General features: G+C 43.9%; 1 protein-coding gene across 1 annotated transcript in view; it reads right to left on the reverse strand.

Moving 5' to 3' along the window:
• Nucleotides 1–581: 581 nt before the first annotated feature.
• The window catches only part of adgra3 (adhesion G protein-coupled receptor A3), a 28,531-nt gene continuing 15,820 nt past the window's right edge, over nt 582–13,292 (reverse strand). The window contains exons 4-19 of the mRNA XM_072376353.1: nt 9,784–9,855; nt 9,634–9,705; nt 9,277–9,437; nt 8,527–8,740; nt 8,257–8,421; nt 7,635–7,836; nt 7,343–7,492; nt 6,862–7,020; nt 6,032–6,199; nt 5,620–5,827; nt 5,298–5,506; nt 4,910–5,034; nt 4,214–4,337; nt 3,481–3,626; nt 2,907–3,002; nt 582–2,336 (exon numbers count right to left, since the gene is read on the reverse strand). Of these exons, the coding sequence (XP_072232454.1) occupies nt 890–2,336; nt 2,907–3,002; nt 3,481–3,626; nt 4,214–4,337; nt 4,910–5,034; nt 5,298–5,506; nt 5,620–5,827; nt 6,032–6,199; nt 6,862–7,020; nt 7,343–7,492; nt 7,635–7,836; nt 8,257–8,421; nt 8,527–8,740; nt 9,277–9,437; nt 9,634–9,705; nt 9,784–9,855 (3,718 nt within the window). The 3' untranslated portion in view covers nt 582–889. The remainder of the gene's footprint in view (nt 2,337–2,906; nt 3,003–3,480; nt 3,627–4,213; nt 4,338–4,909; nt 5,035–5,297; nt 5,507–5,619; nt 5,828–6,031; nt 6,200–6,861; nt 7,021–7,342; nt 7,493–7,634; nt 7,837–8,256; nt 8,422–8,526; nt 8,741–9,276; nt 9,438–9,633; nt 9,706–9,783; nt 9,856–13,292) is intronic.

Here is a 13,292-nt window from a genome sequence, read left to right on the forward strand (position 1 = left end):
TGACCCCCCTGCCACCGGGCTACACTGTAAGCTACATGACATTCACACAACAAAAAATGTGATGCTAATCCTTCTCAAGTGCTCAGCAGTCCAATTGCACTTTATTTCTTTTCCTTGCTCTCTCTCTTGCAGCAATGTCAAGCTGTGAGTGGGACCCACAGCTGTGGAGGAGACGAGAGGATAGAAGGAGCTGGAAGGAGAAGGAGACTCGCCTCTCATTATCCTTTCTTCTCCTGGCAGCTTCCCTTGCCCTGAGAGTCAGCTGTCAATCACAACCTGGGGCCTGAAGTCAACGGGAGCCCAGAATGTACGGTGCACTCATCAAATCTGCCAGCAGGCAAGAAGATAGCACCTATGGAGCCCAAAGTCACTGCCAGCCGCAATTAAAGTGCTCCACCACTTGGGAGAAAGGAACCTGAGGCCACCGGAAGGTCAGCGAAACACCCAATTACCAGCTTGTCATATATTGACGGGAAGAGCAACACTTTAGAAGCGAAACAGCTCTGACTCACTATTTCAGAGTCTCCAAAAGGTCCAAAAGATTAGCATGTGGGTGCAATGGGAGGAATAAAAACTTTCAGTAGGGTAACTTTTGTTTTATTATTGCTGAGATCACCTAGAAAATGGACAAAAAGCATCAGGCATGCACAGAGCCACAGCTCAGAACATGTGCAGAACTCCAACAACGGCGTTGGATTAAAACTTATAAAAAAATAAAACATTTACAAAAACATATCTACATGGACAATCCGTGGCAGTACTGTGGCTACTTTTCCAACAACTATTTTAAAAGGACTTTTTGCAGAAACAAAAGAACAAAAAAAAGATACTTCACAGTTTAAAGGTGTGAGGGTTTCATGATGCAGTCTCATAGAGATGGAAACTGTTGCTACACAGTAGTTTCATGTTTCCACAAGCCTGTTTTTATACAGGCTGCACTGTCGCTGCTAATTAAAGGCACCGTTTGTCCATGTTCTTTCTGTGTGCCGCCATTCTGAATGACAAGGTTGAGCCCGTATGACTTGTTCTGGCTCTCCAGTTCTGTGCTGCCAGGCTGCCTGACAGGACCACAGTCTTTACTTGAGCCTGACACTCCAGCGTTAGCCACCTGCTCTGTTTCTACAGTCACTGCTGTCCCATTCCCCAACAAATTTCCACTTTCTTTGTCAGAGTAGCGGGAGCGCCGTGGCAGGCTGGCGCTGTCACTGCTGTCCTGCTGCAGCTGGCTCTGATGGCGCTCCCTGTAGGCCATGTAAGCTGCCCGTCGGCTGTTGCGTGCAGCCAAGTCGTAATGATGGTGTCGCCTGTGGGGGGCGCTCTGCACACTGCCCTCCACGCTGGTGGGCACATCGTAGGCGTACTCTCGCAGCACCGTTAGCCGGCTTGCCCTGTGTGCTCGTGCTCGGTTTTTCTGATGCCTGCTTGTGTGTCCATTAGTGACTGCTGCTGGATTGCTGATGTTGTTCATCGGGTGGAACTGCACCTCAACTGGTGCCGCGTGCATTTTAATTTCATTGTCTAGTGAATGTTCAGTCAGGCTGTTGTCCAGAACAGCCGTACCGCTGGCTGTCACCAGCGCTGAGGCCGACTTGCACTGTGCTGCCTCTGCGTGCAGATTGGTCAGCTTGCTGCCATGGGCAGAATTGCGCACGCTTGGGGCACTCTTATTCGTGTATGACGAGTCTGCGCTGCTGTGGCCAAACTTTATCGATTCCCCATCTGCCTTGTTATCAGATCCCGCTGTGGATGTTACTGCCACACCTGGCTGAGGCAAAAGGACATCCTCCTGCGCAGAGTACGCTCGCCTTCCAGAGCAACAATCCCGTGACCAAAACTGCCTCATATCTTGTCTGTTGACACAGTGATGTGCCACCATGAATGCCCCGAGTGCCAGTGCAGCCACACCAAACAGGCAAGTAAAAACCAAGTCAAAGGGGTGGTCCTGTGATACAGCCATGGCACCGAACACCCAGAGGGCCGCATACAGCCCTAAAGTCCCTGCTGCGCCCATCAGCTGGGCGGTGAAGGTGTGCTCGTTCTCCAGGGCTGACAGGGGCACAATGTGGGGGGCAGACACTATGGAGGAAGAGGCTTCATGTGGCTGAAGCTGCAGAGTAAAGGGTTGGCAGTGGCTGCCAGGACCATCTGGGCCTGGCTCGCTGCTGGCTGAGGCCAGATGTTGCTGCTCTTCAGATGGCTCCTTTAGCTCATAGCGGCGTTCAGGGTGTCGGCGTAACTGGAGCAGGATGCTGAGGAAGTACATGCAGTCCACAAAGACGATAAATCCCGCTGGGCCGTAAAAGGCTCCGATACTTGGTTCCCATGCCATCCAGCAGCTAAAAGATAAAAGATTTTTTTTCATACAGATCATCTTTCACCATCAAATTTACACTGTTCACAAATATCAAGCATCTCTGTCATTGATTTACATCACAAACTTGAAACTACTCTGAAAAACTTTTGCATCCAATTTTTGCAGTTACTGTCCCATTACATCTAATAACACAGGCTGAATTTCTCTTGCTAGCAAGAATTTAATTAAACTCCAAAGACTCAGAGACAGATATGGGTCCAGATTTCTCAATTAGTCAGCCGTGCTACACAATCCAAACAGCTGCTGCGGCAGGGAGAGGGGTGGCGGAGCTCTCTGTAAACTGGCAGCAGTTGCTTGATGCCTGGATGCACATATCATTAATAAACTTCCATAATCAGAACTTTTGGGAATAAACTTTTCCTGCCTTCATAAAAATGCCCATTATTTACTAAAGGAAAATGCACTCTGGCTGGATGAACATAACCTATCTAGTGGGTTTGGATGTTTCCACATTAAAGGCTGTGGTCCGGATAAAACGCCATGAGCACAAACTGAGGAACTCTAATTGCAGTGCATATGAGCTCAAACTCACTATGGTGCATTTGTCTGGCTGCCATAGTTTTTGATGTTGGCTGCTGCAGTGATCCCACAGACAATGATGGGAATACCTCCACCGATCAAGTAGAACCTGTGAAAGAAAGCAAATGGAGGTGGTTCAGCTTTAGTGTCTCATTTTTCTTACACGGGAAGTAAAACAATGACTGGACAGAGGAATCTAAGTATGCTTTTGGCCTCTACAATGACACCACATGGCAGCTTTGCAAAACAAATATAAATGACTGGGAGCAAGAAATCTCAATTATATGTACATGTCAAGAAAAGATATAGAAGATCTATAGGTTAAGATTTAATTGTATGACATTGGCTCTTCGTCTTGTATCAGGACTGTAATTTAGTAAAAATAAACATAATTCAAACTTGGCTCACATGCTAGGTGTAGTAGGACCAAGAGTTGTGAAATTCACAATGTTTTACAAAACAGCAAAGACTAAAAAAGACATCTGGGAGTACTAACATGTTGTGGAATTATTGAGCACAGAAAATGCACCCCGGTTGCGTTACTGTTGCCATACATAAGCTGAAATGCAAGAGTGTTGGAACCAGACCTGAGCATCGGCCTTGGTGGTGGCGGTGGCTCATCGAGCTCTTCGTAGCGTTTGGCCTTGCGTGTCACCTGTTTGTAAATGTTGCGTGCAGTCACGCCCACCCACAGAGCAGTCGCAAGAGTAGAATAGTGCAGCAAAATGCCCACCTAGAGAAATGGCACGATTAGAAGATGTTTGTATGACTTCATTAAGGTAAAAAAATATATAATTTAAAAGCAATATATCTCACAAGTTATGATACAATGCATCTATGCCGTTATACTCTTTCCAATAAAACTGAATAAAAAGAAGAAATTTGGTGTATTTAGAAGATTTCACTCAAAGAATCTTGAGCACTTGTTTAATGGGGGGCATCATCATCAGCCTGCATTGAAAAATTTCCTTATGAGAAACAGCTTCACACCGTAAGGGATTAAATAAATAAACAGGAAGTTCACTGCTCAATTTTTACTTTGCATTCTTGACAGATAAGATGCCGTGAAAGATGAATAAGTAATGCTCCCCTATACAGCCCACCACAAGAAGAGATCAAGGCTCGCCTCAAGGCATTGAAACAATCTCCACTAACTCTCAAACTATCTTTTACTGCATTTCCCCAGTTTTACAAGATCAGTGATCATAGCCAAGGGCAACCACTAAAGCACTGATTCATTTATGATTGCCGACTATAAAATCTGGAGGCGCAACAAACACTGGAGGGGGTGTTTGAAGTGTTCGGGGGGAGTGTACTCACTGCCTGGCAGACGCTTGCGTATCGCGTCTGATTGATACCACCCACAAACACCCCACAGGTGAGGGAGATGTGGAAACAGAGGTTGACCAACATGTGCCAAAACTTGCAGCTAACCCGGACAGACCTGCAACCACAAAAGCAATACATCCGAGTTAAAATGGAAAGTAGGCAAGATGAAAATACCGCACTGAGATAGATGGGTCCATGATGAGAGGTTGACACCAGAGCTGGGAAACAGTGAGATAAATCTTTGGAGTTGCAGACTAACTGTCATGATTCAGTGAATATGATGGTGAAGAAAGAGTAAGAATAAAAAAAAAAACTGATTAAAAAAGACTTTATCACATAAGCCCAAAAGGAGATTTGGAACGCACATTATAAGGTTACAACATCAAACGTTTTCTACACAATTAGATATTGCAATAGGAGTCATCATCATTCTTTTTACTTTCGATTGCTTTTCTTTATGCATCCTGTTCATTTACAAACTGCTTGATTGCTTTCAAAGGAAAAATAAATAAATGAACAAAAGAAACGAGCACCAAGTCGCTAAACCATTATAAGAGATTGTAGTCTATTGTGTACATATGAATGGGTATTTGGAGCAAAGGAAGCCAAAGTAAAGCCTGCACGGTACGTTTGAGAAACAAGGACACATTCATAAAATAAAAACGCACCATTATATCACTGCCTTACCTGTGATGGTAGATGTAGCTAATAATAATGGTGAGCAGGCAGAGAAGCAGAATCACAGTTGTTGCGTAGATGACTGGATGCAGGGGCTGGATGCTTGGAGATAAATACTCCACACTGCTGAGGTCCTGCAACAGCAGAGATCAGGAGATAAATCCTCAGATATAAACTACACTGCTCTGCCATAGCCCATAAAGTCCATTTTCCAGGTGCAATGTTTTGATGTTGGCAATGTTTTCTAATGGCCACTAGATGGCCATACAGTTAAAACAAAGGATGCCCTGTGTTCAAACACTAAAACTAAATCAAATGAAATAAGCCCCCCTTCAGCACAACGGACAGAGATCACATCTAAACTTTCTGAGCAAACATCAGGAGAAACTCCACCTACCATTAGCAGACCATAGTTGCCCAGAGAGTTGCAAGATATGGTGGTGAAGTTGTCATGATGTTCCAAGATGCGGCAGCCCTCGCCCTTCCATCCTCCCTGCCCTCCTGCCAGGCTGAAGTTCCAACAGGCGGACACGGCGTCTGAGCCCCGGGCAAACCGTCTCAAGGTCACGTTAATGGGAGTCCTCAGGACACGCAGAGACATGCCATCTGCACAAAAGCAGATTAGGGCAAAGTTTTAATGTCTGAATGAAGCAGATATCGGATTTTCCTGAACTTAAGTTCTGATCTTTCCTCACACAAGCACAAACTACACGACTCACCTATCTTAGCCATGATAACCGGGGTGGCTACATTCCTCCTCTTTCCCCCGTCAGCCAGCAGAGAGGTGTTGCCGGTGGAGGGGAAAAACTTGCCATTGCGGAAGCCCAGCAGGTGGAGTTTGTAGACTGTGTCCTCAGCCTTTCCAGGGACAACAGCTTGGGTAATAAGAGACTGAGGAAGCTGCAGAGAAGCCTCCACAACGGTGCTCTGTACAGACAAGAAACAGAAATAAAAAGACTTCCAACCTTTCAAGACATTTTACACAACATGTCTTGTTCAGAACCATATGAGGTTATTGATATGGTTAAAGAACGATTAACTGGCCAACACTGTACTCATAAGCTGCAATCAGAAGTCAAGTCGACAAGAAAAGCTCAGGCAAACTTCTCGGTATTACTGGTAGCAGCTGACCTTGTGAAGGATGCTGGAGAAAGAGCCGGTGGTGTTGCATTTAAACGTGAGCTGGCGGTCCTGGACGGGTGTTCGCTCGGGGCTTGGCTTCTGGAATAACATGCAGGTCATGCCGTTCCAGTCATTGGCCCTGACAGCGTGAGCTTCCAGTGCAATGTTGGGGGATGTCTGGGAGGACAACAAGGGGAATGAGTAAATCTCTATTCAACGAGATCCGCAGCCCAACATGACATAAGTGGGTTTTAACTCCAAAGCAATTCCAGCGCTCGTTTGGGAAGCATTTTACCAGCAGGTGAACAAGTGTTCCTCTCATTTATCTGCTGCTCACTGTTTTTTATCACCAGTCATTTAAAACAATGTTTGCAGCTACTTTCATTAACACTCTCCTGTGTTTTAGTAAAGTCAGCGAGCAGTTTTGGATCCAACTCAAAACAATCATGTGTTTTGCCGTTCATAAATACCGGTGAGTGTTTAGAAACACTGGTTGGTGTAGCAAGGAGCGTTTAGAACAAAGTATTGTTGTTTAAAAGCTTGACTGATGATATTAAGATGTCCATTTGCTGGGAAAATGAGACAAACTCTGTGATATGTTCATGTTTCGTAAAAAGAAAGTGTCTCCCTGCACTTTGGTTCACTGCAGTGGAGAGAGGGTCAAACATGTACTGAGGAGATGTTCAAAGTGGCATGACCACGTGGCTCTCCATCTATGGGAAACCAAACCAGTTCTTAGCTAGAACCAGCTTAGAACCTACTCTGACACCAGCCCCAAACCAGCGCTGGAACTGCTTTGGTCCCAAGGGTTACGTAATGGTGACGTTAACAGGGCTTACCAGGGAGAAAGCCTGCGCTGTAGCTAAGCGGTAAACAGCGATCTTCTGCAGGCAGGCGATGATGCGGGTGCAGGCCATGGCTTCACGCTGGGCCATCCACAGCACTCTCTCGTCAGCCAGCATCAGGTTACTCGCCATGCTAACCATCACCTCGCCCAGCTGGGAAACAAGAGAGGGATCAACATGAGAAAGTACATAGTACATTTAAACACTTCTCATTTATTTAGCAGCAACTCTACAGTGTGACGTTCAAAATACTTGAAATGGAAATATAAGAACTGTTAGGCAGTATCCAAGTGACTTTTGGAAACACATTTCAATCTTGTGCAACTTGCCTGCAGCACATAACAGATCATCTTTACTTTCTTAATGAACGGTAAAGACATTCTTTGTCATTACATTAGCAGCTACTTAGAATGGATCTAGTTGACCTTACTGTTGGATTGGAAATGAACAAAAGCGCAAACACTGCAGTACTTACATCTTTAAACTTCTCAACAAACTTCCCAAACTTCTCAATCATCTCAGCCACAAATATAATGTCCATCTTGTCTGAGAAGTTGGCGGCATCAATTGTGTAGAGCAACAGGCGTCGTGCCCTGGTGACCACATTGCTCTCGTTTAGCGGCATCTATTACAAAGATGCACAGACAGTTAGTCAGACACACGGCTACAGACTCCCCACATCGCAGTGTGTTGGGGTGCACGAGTAAATGAGCTCAGCAATTTCAGAGGACGAAACTTTAGATCGAAACATTTCTAGCAATGCAGACCTGGTTGATGACATAGAGAAATCTAGTGACATCTTTCTGAAACTGGCAGCGGGAATAGTCCTCCTCTGCCCACAGCCCGTCTCCACTGCAATAGCGCCACGCCTGCTGTTCTTCACCGGAGCTGCCCGAGTAAGTGCCTGCACTGGATGGTAGTCTGTTGCAGGAGAGGTAGGCTTTGATTCCCGCCAGGGTGCGTGGCCATCTGGAAGAATTAGATGCTTTTTCAGGAAATTATTAGAATTTCCCCCCTTCTTTGTGTAACGTGAGCCATGTGTGAATTTGACAGCTGTGTAACTTTGCATTTAACCACAAGGTGGTGCTGCTCACACAGCAATAACGCTGCACCAGCACAGTAACAAAATAGCAAGCAAAGAATGCTTCAAACTGATTCATCATTTGAACTCTATGCCAAAGGTTATCCAGCCTAAAACAATCATTTTGCAAATAAAATCTTGTGATGAAAACGTCCACTATCTGCTGTGAAGCTAATTATCCAACGTATGAAAGCTTTTCTTTAGGCCCAAGTGCAACCGACTTATGATATTATTCAATTCAGGTTTATATATCGTTTGACGTTTGACTCTGAAGACTTCTGGTATTTGGTGACTACAAACATACATACCTGAACTCTCCCTTGTTATTAGAAACCCGTTCAGAAGCGCAGTACTTGGCAGAACTTTTCAACACCACGATGTGGACTGTCCTGGTGGTGTTGCCCCTGCTTGTTCGGACCTGACACTCCCAGTTTCCCGTAAAATCAGGCTGGATATTTGAGATGGTCAGTGCACTGATGGAAAACACGAGGAGGAGAAAATTCTTAATTAGGTTTACTACCAAAATCAATCATATCAGATCCCAGGAACTGCGGTAAACCGAATGTACGTCATTATACCTAGCAATCAGGGAGCAGTTCTGCACAATGCGCTTTTCAATAAAGATGCCTTGAGTGGCGTCATGCTTGACCATGCGTCCGTTCTGGTACCAAAGCACCTGCATATCCTCAGCCACGAGGGAAGCCTGACATTGGAACGGCAAGCTGTCCCCCTGAAAGACAACTTGACGCTGCGATGGAGTCAGCTGGAAGGAGGGCAGCTCCAGAGGAGCATCTGAGAAAAAGAAACAGGAGGCAAATTAGTAGACAGCAAATTATTTTCAGTGACGTTTTAACTCACACATTCTGGACAACAAAGAAAGCTAAAACTGTTTTCTGGATTTCTGTGTGCTTTGGTGTTATTTGAGATTCATGTCAGGCAACCAGCTCCGGCTAAACCTACGCCATGTGTTTTATAATCCCTCATAGAGCGCCAAACTGATAAGACATGAGCAAGTACAAACAAAGGCAGTTCTGGCCCGGGCAGCCCTTGTCTTATCTACTGTGTCATTGCACAAGCCCCTGTTCCCCAAACACAAGCCCCACTGATAACGAAACAGAAACATTAAAGAGACAGTGCGCCAATTTTTGGCAATGAAATCTCAACTCAAAGACATTTCAAAATGTGTCCGAAACAGGACAGAGTCATGAAAATTAAGAAAATATGTATTTCTAAGTCTTCAAACAGCTACAGTTTCACAATTACATATTTGCGCTGCTTTTCAGAAGAATATTTCCATCCCTGTAACTGCGGTGTGTTTGTGTCCCTACCGCAGGTGAGAAGCTCTGGTCTGATTGAGGTTATGAGCTGACCCTGGAGAGATTGTGGGTAGGAGCACTTTGTGTTTTTTACAGCGATGTTCCTGTCTTTGATCCAACGCAGCAGCCACAGAAGGTTGCAATCGCACAGCAAGTAAGGGGTCTGAAACTCCCTGGAGAGGAGGAGAAGCACAGACAAGACAGTTAAAGTGATAGAACTGCTTTTAATGATGGAAAACCTTTTTTTTTTTTTGCGATAATCACAGATAGAATCTTTCATTTTATTGATGGTATATGGCAGATGTACAGAAACAGTTAAAACTTGAGATTTCAGCCCACATCAGCAAGTCATCTCCTTTTCATACTTACAGTGCCTTCAGGGACACCAAGCTGTCAAAGGTCCCCTGAGCCAATGAAGAGAACATGTTTCCTGTCAGGTTTCTGTAGAAAAAAAAAACAACAACTTTATTCTGTCTATTAAAAAAGAGACGATGACACTACAATCACAGAAATACTTACAGTCGAATCAGACTGGAAAGCCCCTTAAAGATGTCTACATTAAGGCAGCCAATGCTGTTGTTGGACAGGTCTCTGTAACACACAAAGAAAAAATTAACAAGAAAAACTCTGAAAGCCACATTCTATCACTGGGATAAAAGGAACGAATGGAGAAATGCTGGTGATAAAAAATTTAAAAAAACAAAACAAACAAAAAAAAAAACACAGCAGGATTAAAAGGAAAAAGGGCAAGTTTAAAAGGCATGTTGGGGCAGACTTCCCAGAAATTCATCGGACAGGTTTACAACCTTTAAGGTGGTATGAGATGATGTGCGTGTGGGCCTGCAGGGTATCCCACACATCAAAGGCACAGCAACACTTCAGGAGTGGATTAATCACCTGCGATCAGTGTCTACTGCATTAAAAACGTTTCATTCTATTCAGATGTGACCTGACATGATGTCTCTGACTAACAGACTCAAATGTCTCAATTACCTTACGCTTTTCAGGAGTATTTGCTGGGCAAAAGGCAGATGTCTCCACTGTCAATTACCTAACGTAATTACCTAATACCCAAATAGAATTTTATGCAAAGATTATACATATACAAACTTGTGGCACAGCCATCAGCAGAGGGATGAAATATGGGTGAAATATAACATTCTTTTATATTTAAAGGGAAAACGGAACAATTTTTGGTTACTGTTCAGAAGCACAGCATCGAATCAGACTGCAGTCAGTTATTCACCAGCAGAGACATAAAACCTTGTTTACAGTAAGTTCTTAAAACTTGTATATCCATCCCCTACCACACCTCTGAAGGAAGAGCTTGATTTAAGAGCATCAATGTGCATAGAGGAATGAGTCAATGGGTGGAACTGATCGCAGTGATATGACTGCCCTCACACCTGTGTGCTGCCATTCAACCTCTGCTAAAAGGTTGCAGCATGAAGAAAACAAAAGTCCTCAGCACAGCAAGATAGGAAGGAATGTAAAGAAGAGTAAATACAAGCAGACGTGTGAGGGAGGAAAAAAAACCACCATCACACACTTCTTGTGGGTCACACAACATGATCGAGCTACTCTACAACAATCAATATGTTTTTCAGTAGTATACCACCAAGTGTGTCCGTTAGGAGTTGGGAAAGTTTTGATTTCTGATTTTGATTAAAATTACAATGACAAGAAATAAGGGGAGACATTAAGGATTGAGAAAATCTTTTCCCCTTTTTAGTGCTGAGTTTCACAAAAGCTTAATTTCTTAAGATTTATGAAAACTGCTCCAATTGTTATATGGAGATAGAGGACTGGGTATGATTTGAATGCTTTTAAGTTATAAATACATGCAACTTTGCTCAAGGCGCATAACTGAGCAAAGCTGTCGTTCAGTTGGATTTACGTTTCTGGACATCTGGGAATTTTAAGTCTTAAACTCAACTGTTCTGGTCTGCAGAGAGTCATGCAGGGACTGTCTGCTTCTGAGGCATCTACTTTCACTGGCAAGTGGCTGCCACTGTCTGTCTGCTAAGAGGCTGTTTGCTAAAAACAGCAGCACGGTTGATGAGAAGTGAGACTGAACTTTGCAGTTGTTAACATTACAACATCTTGAAAATACTAACCAGACTCAAAAGAACAGTCAAGTCTCAAAATAACTACCTGTTTTGTTATCTGTATTAATCTAACTCCCTGCTAACATTTAAATGTAAGTTAGGTCCATTTTTGAAAGCTAAAGAAAAACAAACTGAACACACACAATCACACTGAATAAGAGATAGTTAGAAGATAGTTTAAAGGATCTGAATTCCCAGAGAGATTACATTTAATCCTTGTGCACCTTTATAATAGCTGTATCACACATTACTCTGTGAATGATCCAATATCTTACAAGTACCAAGAAAAGAAACAAGAGCCTGAGTGAAGAGACACATTGTCTCAACCCACCAACCACGCCACATCCTGATGCTCGAGGAATGTGATACTAACTCAAAGTGAATCCTAGAAAATGACTGGCAGGCATGTGCCAACTTCCGGGCATTTATGTAATTATTGGCGTTTGTCATTAAAGTGGCAGCTGGGGAATTCACTGTGTGAGGTTATCAGTTCCACTTCAAGGAGAAGAAATAGCCTTTTGCAGGCTTGCCAATTTCAGCAAGCATTGTGTGTCATGGGAAGGATATTGCAGTAGAAACGGTGTGAGGAGGGGGCTCCTCTTAGCTGAAGGCCGCTGTGGTCTAATTTCATCGCACGGATTTAAACGCGAAGGCCACAGTATGTCAAAGAACTGTACACACAAGCTGAAGAATATTAGCAGTAGTGTCAGACACGCCATTAGAAATGGTTATGTACCAAAGTGTTCTCCTAAAAAAAAGTCTCAACCATGACTTTTAGCTGCAGGCGTACAGCAAATTAACAGCATGGAGGAGCATTTCAGAGCAGCCCATCAGTTGCTGTGTATGATACAACAAGCAGAGGCAAAAATAGCCCGATGAGATTAAGTTAGAGCAGGGACCGTTCAGCTGTTGGAGTGCCGCCTAAAGGGGGCGGTGGCCAAAGGAATCCATAAGGTTGTGCAAGAATTGGTGTTTAAGGCTGGGGCCCAATCCAAGCTCCTCCCCAAAGCTCTACCACTTGGTTCTCTGTTTTCAGTTACGGTGCCCATTTTCAGACTTCAAGTTTGCTCATCCTGTCGAGTGATAAGTCTGTTTTGTGTGGCTTTAACAGCTACTCTGATGATGGTGGAGGCGTGCCTTTATAAATAATCTCAGTTTGAGTTCAAAGTCCATCCCCAGCTTCACACAAGCTGGGTGGCATGTGCAAAGCATGTGCATTTCTGAGCTCCTGCATCACGACTGCCCACGTGTTTTTACTTTGCTGACCTTTCCACTGTGCCAATGCTGCAGCTCAGTTACTGCCTGCCTATTGTCTTTACTTAGTGATGCCTTTGGTAATGGGGCTAAATACACAGAGTCTTGTGCATTCCCAGGTTGAAATGTTTCAAAATGAGAAGACCAAAAAGTCTACCACTTGTAACTTGAGAGCAGTCAGCATGAGTGCTTTCATCTGTTAGCATGGGAGCTGAAATGAAAGTCATTGGACAGGGATGGTTTATTGTAAGCCACCTTCAAGCTATTTCAATCAGGACTCAGTGTTTCTGTAGCTCGTAGGGTTATTTCAGTCTGTAGCTTCTGACTCTTTAATATAATGTGGAGTTTTGGAAATCTTGATTGAAAAGTGTTCACAGCTTCGCTCAAACACAAAAAAGCTAAGAATCTTTATTTTGTATGCATGCAGCATTTCACAGAGACATTAATCTGAATCACCAACGTCTTTATAGCGATTTGGACAATTTCTATGAGGATGGGTTCATTCAAGAGACGATTATAATCCAATAAGACTAACATCTGAAATGCAGAATCCCTCCAGTCCAAATTTCTGCAGGCTTCGGTTTAAACTACCCTTTCACTGTTCTGGAGACAGCACAAACAAGATAAGTCGGTACTCCAAATGGCAAGCCTTGACATGAAGAAAAA

The sequence above is a fragment of the Leuresthes tenuis genome, unplaced genomic scaffold (genome assembly GCF_036924035.1).
Source record: "Leuresthes tenuis unplaced genomic scaffold, fLeuTen1.0.hap1 SCAF_22, whole genome shotgun sequence".
Taxonomy (NCBI): domain Eukaryota; kingdom Metazoa; phylum Chordata; class Actinopteri; order Atheriniformes; family Atherinopsidae; genus Leuresthes; species Leuresthes tenuis.